Source organism: Schistocerca americana, chromosome 4 (assembly GCF_021461395.2).
Source record: "Schistocerca americana isolate TAMUIC-IGC-003095 chromosome 4, iqSchAmer2.1, whole genome shotgun sequence".
Classification (NCBI taxonomy): Eukaryota; Metazoa; Arthropoda; class Insecta; order Orthoptera; family Acrididae; genus Schistocerca; species Schistocerca americana.
The window spans coordinates 657,393,159-657,407,125 of record NC_060122.1 but is presented as its reverse complement, the minus strand read 5'-3'; the positions used below and the strand labels follow the sequence as shown (position 1 = coordinate 657,407,125).

Sequence of the window (13,967 nt, the reverse complement as noted above, 5' to 3'; positions counted from 1 at the left end):
AAAATCAAGAAATACAGGAAAGGTGCGCGCAGTCGCGAATATAAACCACTTTCGGTTCTATAATAGAATGACGACAATGAAAATTTCTACCGGACCGGATCTCGAAACCGAATTTTCTGTTCTACGCGTCACCTTAATCGGCTGTCCGTGAACGAATCATAGCCAGATCCAAACTTTCACATGTCCTTTTCCTGCACAGCTACGTTACGTAGGTTTCCGTCCATTACGGACACATTTCATGAGAGTCGAGGGCCTGATATTAGCGAAAAAATACGAAATCTTAATGCCTGTGCTATTAAGAAGTACGATTCTAAGTTCCTTCGGACATGTATGTCCGAAGAGAGCTTGGGTCTCGCAGTGATTTTTGCACAGACAGCTGAGGGGTTATGGCGACTGCTTGCGTACAGTGGGATTTCCGGGTTCGAGTCCTAGTCAGGCAGAAATTTTCGTTGTCGTCCTTCTAATATGCAGCCGAGGGTGGTTCATATTCATAACTGCGAATGCAGAAAGACGTTCTCTCAAATTCGAGTCCAGTCTTACCGGTGCTTCATCCCGATCTTCATTGTCCTATACCACATACATGGATTTACAGAGCTCTTTAGCGCTTCTCACATCACCTTTCCTTTGTACTAAATTCAGGAATTTCTGTAGCGAAGTGATCCCGTAGTAAGACGTGATTCTCTGATGTCCCCGCTCTCGACCTTTGTGTGTCCGGGCCCGTACGCCACGCCACGGCCAGCTCAGCTCGCGTTGTGGGCTGACAGGTATCGCACGGCGACGGCGACATTCCTGAGCGCGGCGTTTTGTGCGGAACGCCGAAGGCCGGCTCGGTCCGCCGCTGTGGGGGCGTGGGCCGCCATTATGTCGGATCGCGGCGTCATTACGGAGTGGGGAGTATTAATCGGGCGTAGCCGGCGGGGCATTTAGGACGGCAAGCGCTGTAATTACAGCGGGCAGAGCTGCTAAGTGACACGCCCCGGCCCGGCGCGGCCACGGCAGGCGCCATTGTCGCTTCACACGCCCCCGCGCCAGCATCACGCGTGACGGCACGCCTCGGCTCGCGCAGACACGCGCCGGATCGTGGGACGCGGCCTTCTACACAGAAAACCAGCTGTCGGCGCATCTCGGCAGTGAGGAGAAGAAAGGAAAACAAAACGAGAGCGGGGGAAATAACAAGGAAATAAGGCTTTGGTGTCAAGTCAAATTTGGTGCCTGTTACGTTGCTACACTTTGCCGAACGAATAATTGACATCATGCGTAAAGTCCATGTGTGGAATGTTTCTTGTACTGTGGCTTGTGTGATATACTTTTGGCGCTGGGCAGAACAGTACTGATGTTTGTTGAAGTAGTAATTGGGCCACCAGTGATGGTAGGGTGGGTTTGTGGGAGGGAAGATGTGACTGCAGATAACTCGGTTTCACAACGCTACTGACAATGATGTGGACTGATTCCTTCCACTGCCGGCCAGCGTGGGCGAGCGGTTCTAGGAACTTCAGTCTGGAACTTCGCGACCGCTACGGTCGCAGGTTCGAATCCTGCCTCGGGCATGGATGTGTGTGATGTACTTAAGTTAGTTAGGTTTAAGTTGTTCTAAGTTCTAGGGGACTGATGACCTCAGATGTTAAGTCCCATAGTGCTCAGAGCCATTCCTCCCTCTAGCCTTCATACCCAAAAAAATCTTGATCTGATTAATCCTCTCTTACGTCAACATCGCCCGTGCACTATCTGATGAAAAGTATCCAGACATCTATAATGGACATTAGTAAGGGGTTTGTCATCTTTCAGCTATAAAACAGCTTGAACTCTGCTGGGGACACTTTCAGCGACGTGCCTGAATGTCTGTGGGGGGAATGGCAGACCATTCTTCTTCAAGAGCCAAAGCCAGAGAAGGTAGTGACGTTGGGCGCAGGGGTCTGGAGAGAAGACGACGTTCTAACTCATCCCAAAGGTGTTCCATTGGGCTGAGGTCGAGTGCCTGGGTGGGTCAGACAATTTCAGGAAAGTTACTGTCCACAGCGAATTGTCTCCCAGATGCTGCTTCCTGGCAGAGTGAATTGTCATACTGACGCAATCAGTCATCGACTTTGAACTGTTCCTCTACTGTATGCAGTACACAATGCTGAAAAAAGTACTCATATCCTTCTAAAATTCGCGTTTTTTAAAACAAAAAAGTCGGCCGCCGCTTACCCCTGAAACCACCCCCATACTGTGACATCACCTTCTCCGTACTTCACTGTTGGCACTACACATGATCTCAAGCATTCACAAGACCCAAGCCCTTCCATCGGACTGCCAGAGTGAGTAGTGTGATTGCATCAGTTCAGATCACTCGTTTCCAGTCATCCACTGTCCAGTGGTGTTGCTCTTCATACCAACTCAGAAAAGTGTGGCTTACAAAGATCTTCTCTACAACCGTAGTCTTCCTTTTAACTCTTATGCACAGGCATCGTGCTAGCTAGACTGCCCGTATCTTTTTATACCAGGTAGATCCGCGTCACCAGGCAACTATTTGTCAATTCTGCATTGCATACAGATAGCCGATGCATCTATCTGCTCACTCCAAGTTCTATCACTTCCTCTAGATGCACTCCGCCTTGCCTTCCGCATCTGTTTACCTTCACCTACATGAATCGTTTACCACCTCATCAAATTCCCACACCTCCTCGCCCAATCTCAATACCTTCGTCTATATTACTCCATCAACAACTCGAATCAAACCACGCCATCCCCCTCCCATCTATACGGCACCACAAACAACTGAAGCACCTAGAAGGGGAGAAGGAAACGAAATGAAACTTTATGCGACTGAGGGGGTATGTGATCTTATTTCAGTGAGTATAAAATCACACTTGGGAGTGTGAGCTCACATATCAGTATAACACTGCACCACCTCTGGTGTGGATGCCGTTAACGAGTCGGTTGGGAATGGTGTCATAACACCGTTGACTCCTCTCCTGAGGTAAGCAGAACCAAAACTGTTGTAAATGCTCCTTGATATCAAGGATAATGGCACTAGGCCGGTCCAACGCATGTTCTATCAGGAGCAGATCTGGGGATCACGGTGGCCAAGGAGTACCTCAGCTGACAGCGTTCACAGAGACACTGGTCATGTAAAGAAGATCATTGTCTTGTTGGAAAATGGCACAATGGTACCATCGCATGGGAAGTAACATATGAGGATGCAGGACGTCCGTGACATACTGTTGTGCCATCAGAGCTCATTCAGTCACTAACAGCCGCGACCTGAAATCACACCTGATGTCTCCCCATCCCCCACGACTCCAGGAGTAACACCACTCAGCCTGAAGAATGATACTGATCATAACAGCACTCGCTGACGATGCTCACCTGCGGCAGTTCAGAACCGCAACTACTTTGTGAACAGGATGCGACTTCACTCACCAGCACGACACCACCTCCGCGTCGTGACATCACTTCCAGTCGCAGCCGTTTGTAAGAGCAGCCTACACATGGGACGTAATGTCCTAGTCATTCCGCTGCTAGTATCTGATCAATGATGCGGAATGCCACAGTACGTTGCAGGGAATCTATCACTTGTTGTCGCATCGCAGGTGCAGATGTGAAGGGGCTACTATGTAATGGCTGTACAATACGGCTGTCCTCTCTTTTCGTGGTCAGAGGTGGTCGACCGAAAGCTTGTCGACGAGTATGTGTGCCCTCGCGTTCTCATGTAGTGCAACATCACGCCACACTCGCATCCGAATGCCCCACATGTCAGGATATTGCACGTTTAGAACAGCAGGCGAAATGGAGAATTAAAATGAACTTCCTTTCAAACTCTGTCAGGTGATGGCGGGCACGCGGAATCCCCGAGCCCTTGGAGTGATCACTCAACGTTTGGCGCTGTTCACATCCCTTACAGTACTATACAAGGCATCATAACAACACTGAAAACGTACACCACTAAGTCCGCAGCTCGTGGTCGTGCGGTAGCGTTCTCGCTTTCCGCGCCCGGGTTCCCGGGTTCGATTCCCGGCGGGGTCAGGGATTTTCTCTGCCTCGTGATGACTGGGTGTTGTGTGATGTCCTTAGGTTAGTTAGGTTTAAGTAGCGCTAAGTTCTAGGGGACTGATGACCATAGATGTTGAGTCCCATAGTGCTAAGAGCCAGCCAGCGTACACCACTAATGCGCTCTGGTAGCCTTTCTATCCGTCGCAGAGATCGTCTCTGTACCAAATTACATTGACATCTGACCATGTCTTCTGAGTGTTTGTCACTTTTTGTCAGGCACGTATGTTGCCTAAGTGCTCAAAGTCATTCTGGAACCTCGCACTTAACGATAGTTTATCGAATGACCAATTCAGATACTGTAGCCTTACATCAGAAAGGTTTCAGCTGTAGTCCGTGCATAGATCTGTGAGTGAATGCGATTGGCACACCACAAGGGCGCAGCCAAAGTGTGGGCGTGCGGTGGGTTCGGACGGCCGCCGCCCTCCCCCCTCCTCCCCCCCCCCCCCCTCCCTTCCATATCACCTGTACGAAACTGCGCACGACCCAGCTGCATTGTTGTGAAACTGAAATATATTTTGATTTTCAGTCATACGACGGAAATGGGATGCGCACTACCGATAGTAAACGTCGCCATCGATAGATTTAAAACATCGACATATCAATAGCACTATCGGCTATCGCCTAACCCTAGTTTAGCTAACTTCAACTACTGTAAATCTTTGGCATTCATGAGCTGTTGTTTTGTTAATCTGTTCAGTTCTTACTTGCAGTTCAATTTAATGTAAGTGCCGCCGTTTTTTGTTTTTTTGTTTTTGTGTGCACTATTATAATAGTCTAATTACCTGTCTACAGCAGTTTAATGCTAGCACTGGACTATTTCACTCTTTCACAGGGCAGCGGAGAGCTAAACATCATTACAAATGACATTAAATTAAATTAAATGCTAAAAATACGTTTGGGTTTGCCTGTGTAGCCCAAAACCGGCGTTGATCAACATAGATGTCGCCCAAAAAGCGATGGTTGCGTGAGAGGAGCATCTTTTCAAGTTGTATTATTTGCGCAAATCACAATTTTACAGGAAGCAAAAACGAAAGGTTTTTCTTTCCTAACCAAACGAAATATGTCAAAATTCTGGAGTGCAGGAACTAAATATTTTGGTTATGTACCAGAATCAGTCATGATCGAAATCATTTCCCAATGTATGAAGGCGCGATTTGAATTTTCAAATTGCACTTACTACTTTTTGAACCAGTTCACCCAGCGACAAACGTTTTGATCCAATCATGTTTTCACGTGATATGGCTTGAAACATTCATTTCAATTTTTCATTGATTTTACTGTCGAACACAGACCATCATGTTGCTGATGGTAGATCGATGTCTTACAGTTTTGCAGTTAGTCCTTCTTCCTCGTGCAGACAGTGTCATCGTCCTCATGAGTCGGCCTAGCAGTTTCAACTGATGTTGCATCGATGTTTAGTGCTTAAAACTGCAAAATATCAACTTCTTTTCAGTTGTCTTCAAATCTTGTTTTCAACAGTTTATCGACATCCCAGTTTCTTAACATCAAGTAATGCGGTTTATACATGGAATTTCCATTGTGCTTTTCCTCTTAACTCTCTTTTCTTCTTAACGCTTCCATTTCTTCACCATACAACTGAGTCTGCGATCTTGTTCCACTTTGTTCCGTATGATGTGAGCTTTATTTTTTGTTTTCGCCAGGTGGAATACTACGATGCTTCCACACTTGAATCTGCCTTCTTTGTTATTACAAGGCGGCTAAAAATTACTTAAATGTGGATCTCGGTTGAAGTACCTAAAACGAAGCACGTCTCGTCAGGTCCTAACTACAAATATAAAGCTCAATCAAAAAGCATGCATTTGTGCAATTTTTCCCATACAAATAACACATCGATGCACTGACTTACAAATTTCACTGAAAATGATCATTCGTAAAATATATCAGGTGTATTACTTACTGAGCCTCATTTTTACGCTGTCTTTTAGTTTTAGCAACTTTAAATCTCATTCTGCTTCCTTCCCGTAGTTCTCTCGCGGGTATATATCTCTCTGTGGTGAACGAAAGTCCACATTTATATAATTAACAGCGTACTGTGAGCTGTAAGATGAAAATGTGGAAATTGCAAGCAGAAGAGCGGGGTAATAATGCACGCTGGGAAATTTGCCATGAACATAATACATATTGGACCGTCTGCTGCCATGTACATAATACGATTTATTCCGATCCGTGTTCTTCAACACTAAATTATAGTGAGCCGATCTTACTCAACAGCGTTAAAGAGCTTGCCACAACTGGGGTGAAAATGCATCAAATTGTATTTTGATCTCGGCTGCATTTAATACGTTTTGAAACGATGCTCTCCATTTCTTTAAAACAATTGCTCAAAATGCTATCATTAGTGACCCAAATGGCAAAATAGCGCCTAGTCTGGTCACCCAGATAGTACTCAGTTACGAAAACCTGTCAATGGTGGGGAGGGGGGGGGCTGGAGGGGGGGGGGGGGGGGAAGGAGAGCGGAGCGCAACGGATATGTGATGACAGCATATTTCACAATTCGTTCGTTTGTAAAAGGTTTTTTCCGCGGGCTGTTTCGATTCGTCCGAGCTGACTGCGACCTTCGCCACCGCCCCCCCCCCCCCCACTACCCTCCTACTTTCGGCCAAAATCTATTTACACTCTTATAATACTATGATAATTGATGTCAGGAATTCCATGTACCATTAAATCTTAAAATGTGCATGCATTCATGGACTATCAAATGACCAAACATGCATTATCAGACATGCAGTATCAGAATTCCGTCTTTTGTTGTGATGCATTTTATTTTGAAACAATACACAGCAACCAGTTTTCTTTGCAAATTTTCTACCGACAGGGATAGCTCTGCAGCTTCAGGCACTGAGATAGCAATCTCTGTACTTGGACACGAGGTGGTTCGAATCTATCCTCCGGAAATCTCGAAAATAGTTTTTTTATGGTTTCCCATTTTCAGTTTAGGCAAGTGCAGGAGCTGGTCCCGTGCTACAGGCCACAGCCAATTCCTTCCGAATTCGCCTCTTTCCTGAACGATACAAATTCTCTTAAAGATACTTGAATGAAAAGGCTTCATCGAAGAGGAGTCAAACTTTATCATGTCTTCCAGTTTTACTACAAGAACGATGTTCTAGAATGAAATTTCTTATTTGTATATCCTTGGAACACCAAATGCAACCATCACAGCTGTAGCGTATTTGTAAATAAAAGTTATACGAACTATAACATACGTTGTACATAGTAGAGGGCATTTTTAGCATCCAGGCTGTATAACCATATTACAACGGATAAATACAAACTGATTTATGAGGTCACATATATTAGAAGTCTAGTTGAAATCAATGCGTGAATCAACGTTAAGAGCCGGCCAAAGTGGCCGTGCGGTTAGAGGCGCTGCAGTCTGGAACCGCAAGACCGCTACGGTCGCAGGTTCGAATCCTGCTTCGGGCATGGATGTTTGTGATAAATACAAACTGATTTATGAGGTCACATATATTAGAAGTCTAGTTGAAATCAATGCGTGAATCAACGTTAAGAGCCGGCCGAAGTGGCCGTGCGGTTAATGGCGCTGCAGTCTGGAATCGCAAGACCGCTACGGTCGCAGGTTCGAATCCTGCCTCGGGAATGGATGTTTGTGATGTCCTTAGGTTAGTTAGGTTTAAGTAGTTCTAAGTTCTAGGGGACTAATGACCTTAGCAGTTGAGTCCCATAGTGCTCAGAGCCATTTGAATCAACGTTAAGATCCCGAAACTGTACGTCACAGTATTTGTGTATTCCGTTTTGTTTAATATATAACTGTGTTTGCTATAGTTTCAAGTTGACTCTTGAAATAATTTTAAAATTCTCGATAAAATAGGGAAATTGCAGAGTTTTAATTAAATTAAAGACATTTTAACAAAATATGAAACTGAATTGACGAATCTGGGATACTTTGATGTGGTGAAAGAATTCTGAATTCGTTTCAGATAATTGTTATGTTTAAATACAAGATTGTTGAAGGTGAAAAATAGCCATTGACAAAAGAGATTTGAACCTATTTAGTTTTATGAGTGAACTCTGTACTAGAAGAGTGAGCAAGGGTAATGCATGTTATAATGTTAATTCGTTTGGCAATAGAGTGAAATTATCATAATACCAAAAAAAAATTTAATTGTGAATCTGCTTATTTCTCAGCAACATATAATGTGTGTCATACTGTTTTAAGAAAATATTTTCTTGCTTAAATTTAGACGAGATAATACTTGAATGAATACCTCCCGAAAGAAAATTATGTATAAAAATTAAAAAATAGATAAACGTGAAAGAATAAATGAAGAACATGAGTCTTTTGAATATCCTCTTTAACAAACCGGAAACCCCCGCCACTACCATTTGGCAAAATCCTGGCTATGTCCTTGCACACCAGTTTGAATTGCGCAATCCTTCAACGATTTTCTCTAACTTGCTCTCAAGCAAGACCGCTCCTTATTTGCATAGTTCGACTTAAACAGGTACGACGCCTGCTGAAGTCCGACAAACGGTCCGGAGCGTATGTCTCGATCGGATTCTGTCTCCCTGGTATTCGTTTCGGCACAACACTGTGCTTGCCTCGTACCTGAAACACCCTATGTATGCCATGTATAAATTTGTGCTACGCTGTGATGTGTACTGAGGTATCTCCCTTCCTTTGTTTGTTTTCACTTCCCTGTTCAGTTGGGTGTACCAGTAACGTATGAAGCGTTTACCGTATTTATTGCGAAAACGCTCGTGGTTTGGTGTGTAGAAGAATCAGGTACTCACTCTTACAGTGAGGTGAGGGGCGACGCAAGCCGTGTCCAGCGACCGGCAAATACACACACACACGCCCGTCCACCGCGACACAGACTTTATGACGTTTTCCTTCGTTTTATTTTCCTCTAGTACGGAAATACGGCGCTGTTATGCTAATACCGGGCTAATTGATTTTTCGATGCTCGGCCCGCACGATATTTGCAGGTGTTCGCGTAGTGAACAACGGGCCCCTTACGGGAGGAGCGGTAAAAAATGGAAACATTACTTTGGTACCCGTGTTCGAGACAGTCGCCACTAAATCCTGCGTCGCACGCAATTTCGCGCGCGTCGTTCGTTTTGTTAACCGCGTCTTTACGTCTGCTGTAATGGTCCCGACTCCCGACTGCCCGCGACACGTGTCGTACGTCACCCGTGACCTGCTGCTCGTATTTACATCTGCTGCTGGCGACATACGTGATTATTTCACGCTACTGCTTGAGTTCCCCTCTCTGTAATTAGTTTAAATGAACTTCAGCACAACGTCTGTCAGGGCTAATTGAACGACGAAATTAATAATTAGCTGTTAAACATCGGTTTGCCTCTGTACCCTGGAATATCGATCCTTTTCTCTATCGTGGATCCAGTTTTCTTATTGTTTTTGTACAGATAACTTTCGCGAGATGAGCTACAGTTACAGCTGCAGCAACTGGACAGCATCCAGGAACGCTCGGTGGGAATGGAGTGGGGAAAGGCAGCGTAGGATGTGGAAACACCGTTTCCGTCAAATGCTGGCAAGAAGTGTGGCTCCGTGTCGTAATATTTTTAAATATCACGTTGTTAATGCTTTCCTCATATAAGTTTCTCTGGCGCTAAATGTGGTGTTTACCTTGGGTTGTATACCGATCAGACAGGACATTCGGTCATCCACCTTATGGAACGTTGGTCCATCACTGACAACCCTTGAGGTGGTGCAGTATTTAAGACACTGAGGTCGCACTGGGGAGGACAAGGTTCAGATACGCCTCCAGGTCCACCGAAGAACTGCAGTAGTCATTACTGTCATGTAAATTGAGAGGAAAATAGAGAATCTGTTAGATAATTACCATTTTTGTCATACTGAAATGTAAGGACACCACAAAGGAAGATCTCACACTATGCTCGGTAATGGAAGCAAGACCTAAGAAGAATCAGTATCAGTGAAACCTGCTCGAAATAGAATCGCATGGGCCAAAAATAACTTTCCAAATTGGTGAAGTTTCCGGATTACACAAAACTCACGAGGCTACACAAAATTTGTCAGGCATCGCGCACAAAAGTATAAATTTGTAATTATGCAAGTATTTAAATACCTTCATTCTTGCACAGTAGATTTCATTTAGGGTATATTTTAAAACAGAACACTACATTTTCCAATAACCAATAAACATACGGCATTTTTGTATTTTTACTTCAATTTTAAATTCGTTTTTAGTGTTGATGTACAATGATATTATGCCTGTGTTCATTTGCTTTATACGAGGACTATTCGGAAAGTAAGGAACAATAGGTCGGAACATGAGAACCACAGTGAAAATCAAAACTGTTTTATTTGCAACAGTTAGCTACACCTTCCAGCTACTGCTCTACGCAGTCACAGCTCAGACTTGGACATCTGTCGTAGCGTTGTACCAACTTTCCAGTCCCCTCGTTATAGAAGACATCCGCCAGTGCTTTTCGACAGTTTTCTACTCTGGACTGCAGTTCGTTGTCTGTGTCAAAATATTATCTTCATAGCCAGCGACTCATTTGAGCAGAGATGAACCTCAGGGGTAGCCAGTTACAGGCTGTATTGTGGGTGATCAAACACTTACCATCGAAAACGCTGCAGGAGCATCTTCATTGCCCCTGCAGATTTCGGCCGAGAATTGTCGTGTAGAACGAACCGCATGAAAGTTACGTTACAGGCGAAATCTTTCACCAGGCCCTCATACTTGGCGGGGGACGCAAATTTCTAGCCATCTTTACGATGTCACTGTGAGCTCAGATCTGAAAAGAGCGACATGATGTGATCGATGGCGTACTAGACACAGTGCCCAACGCATCTGTGCAAAGCTTCATCAGATTTTCACTGTATTTTCCATTTCGCAACCGATCGTTCCTTACTTTCCGAATAACCCTCGTATTTCATATTTTTCGTCGCATATCAGGAAGGGTAACCTGTTTGAATTTCCTTTTCAAAATTGTTTCATCTAGCAATTTTTTGCACTATACAACAGTTCTAATTACCTGGGAGGATTTCTGTGTGCTGCAAATTGGATAACAACGTTTATCCGTGCAGTAGCTTCTTCAGGCGCATTAATTTTTCTAAAGACATCATTTTTCTCCTCTTCTTCTCCCTTTCTTTCTTCCTGATCATCTTCTGTGTTCCGGATTTCTTTCAAATCTGTTGCTGAAATATAAGTGTACTGAGTTGACGAAAGTCGCCACTTCGATTGTAGTCATCTGCACTACATGAAATGTTTCGCATTTTAATTAATACAGCAATTGCTGCTGCATTTTCTTAAGCTTTGATGGCCACAGAAACGTTTTGTCCTTCACCTCCAAATCCTGCTTTGTTGAAGCAAATAGTAATAGTTTCTGGCTTTATTTCCCTTAGTACCAAGCCAATCCAACTTACTGCGTCCAGAAACTGATCATGCAAGAGCAAATGCACTTTCGGTTTCTTCTACACTAACAATAAGAGACTGCGTCAGTAACCGCCTATGTTGGGACTTGAATGTGTAAATAACCCCCTGGTCCATGGGTTGTGTGAGGCTGGTTGAAGCTGGCAGGAACAAAGACTACTTCACGTTTGATAACTTGACTTTCGGGTGGCAGGTTGCACTGTCTGAGAAAAGCAGAGCTCGGCGATTTGTTCTTTCCATTCTGGCATTGAAAGATCGCAGTAGTTCTTCCATAGAACCACTCACCATCCACATCTTTTTATCGCTTCGACATGTGACTGGAGGCTTACTGACGCCTAATTTTTTGAAACAACGCCGTTTTGCCGTCTTTCCAATCACCAGTGGCTTTTCCATTTCACCTGACATGTTTCCACACAGCGGTACAATGAGTCTCTTCTTGGACATTTTACCGTCGGAGCACTTTCTACTTCGAAGACAGTGCACGATAAAACAATTGCATTTCATCCGCACTGAGTACGTCTTTCCGGTCATAATTCTCAGTTACGTTGTACGGTATTGTCTTTCATGCTGTTGCTACACTTTCTTAAACATCATTAAGTTCCTCAAAGCTTCATTCCACACGATGTTGTGCCTAGCTTTGAAGCTGTTCAGCCCTTCTGTGAATGCCTTAAACTCCGTATTTCTACGCCATGTAACGACTTACAGAGCCTCAGTCTGCCACATGCGTCCAGGCAAAAGGTAAGTTTTTTACCAGCGCACTTACGAACCATTCCCACACTGTCTTGTTTTAATTTGTTCATTTCCAGTCTTCTTTGCCTTTCTTTTCATTTGCCCGTTGCCTTTCATCCACTAATCCCTATCTTACACTTGTTTCTTAAGTTATCATGAATTTAGCCGGCCGAAGTGGCCGTGCGGTTAAAGGCGCTGCAGTCTGGCACCGCAAGACCGCTACGGTCGCAGGTTCGAATCCTGCCTCGGGCATGGATGTTTGTGATGTCCTTAGGTTAGTTAGGTTTAACTAGTTCTAAGTTCTAGGGGACTAATGACCTCAGCAGTTGAGTCCCATAGTGCTCAGAGCCATTTGAACCATTTTATCATGAATTTGTGTTTTACCGCATTTCAAACGGATCATTATTTCGCGTCTTTCTCACTCGCCTCGATTACCTTAACCATTCCGTTAAATGTTAGTGACACATACTTTTTGTTCGACATCATGTTATCACTTAAAATGCTACTGGTCAACTGAAACTGGCAGAAAATAATGCTAATGCATTTCTTTGGAACGCTTGGCCTTGCAGGGTAAAACTATTGTTTTACGGAACAACACCCACCTCTTTCATTGCATAGATTGCAGCAGAGTGTTCGTAGCTGCACAACAATGTTCCAGTGTGCGCCTGCGCATCTCAATAATAATAGGAAACGAGAAACGCCAACAAACAAAGCGTTCATGAACGAGTCATTTCCTTTGATGTACCGACACTGTGCGAAGCTTGTTCGTTGTTGCACAGAGCGGGGCGGTTTAATGTCCTTTCCCGCAGCGCCAGCTTGCGCCGAACCCCTTTTCTTGGTTTTGCGCCGCGTAACAGCATTGTCAGCGCCGTACAGTTTTCGTGTTACATAGCGACCTAGCAGAGTCGTGAATAACTAATGTAGACCGTACTGCAGGAGTACTCTACAAGCTCCGCAATATAAAGTGAATTATTAATTAACCCTAGGACGCCTAAGGCGGGGGGGGGGGGGGGGGGGGGGGGAGGGTTCGTTGAAACCACAATTTTTTTATGTCCCCTGCTTTTCCCCAAGTAACTTTCATACTACATATTCCCTTTGAGTTATTGTTTGTTGGCTATTTTATGAAACGTTAGTGTCAATATATTTTATATAAAATTCCTGCTTTGAAAGAAAAAATAAATAAACTTATTATGGGTCCAACAACCCCCCCCCCCCCCCCTTAGGCTTCCATGCTATAGAAAGTTTCCCTTAGTAGGATTTCGTATTTCTCATCTCTACAACAATGCAAGTTTGTTTCTTGTTGGTTGGTATTCTTGATATTCACAACAATCGGTTTACTTTCAGAGGAAGTGATTGTTGATGTCAGTCAGCTGTTATTTACCTTGTAAACTTGCAGTGAATTAGTGCAGTTCCCAACAGGTAGGCCTCCAGTAACTTTGGTGTCCTAAACAGCAAAAATGAAACCAAGTAAAAACTTACTGATGTTGTCAAACAATGCACCAAGATAATGGCACTGTTGGAGGAGAGAAGAATAAAACCGAGATAAATGCATATTATAATTCCACTAAAGGTGGAATTGATACCATTGATCAAATGGCGCGTATGTACATCTGCAAGAGGGAAACAAAGAGATGGCCTCTATCTGTATTTTACTCTCTCATCGATATTTGTGCCATCAATGCAACCACTATATTTATCCAGCAACATCCAAGATGGAATGAAAAGAAACACAACAAACGGAAACTTTATCTTCTGCAAGCTGGGATGGAAGTAGTGAAATTGCAGGTAGAAGAAAGAAGT

General features: G+C 44.1%; 1 protein-coding gene across 1 annotated transcript in view; it reads right to left on the bottom strand.

Annotated features, from left to right (window-relative positions):
- The window catches only part of LOC124613677 (F-box/LRR-repeat protein 7-like), a 37,878-nt gene extending 36,755 nt beyond the window's left edge, over nt 1-1,123 (bottom strand). The window contains exon 1 of the mRNA XM_047142394.1: nt 949-1,123. Within this exon, the coding sequence (XP_046998350.1) occupies nt 949-1,123 (175 nt within the window). The remainder of the gene's footprint in view (nt 1-948) is intronic.
- Nucleotides 1,124-13,967: the final 12,844 nt, after the last annotated feature.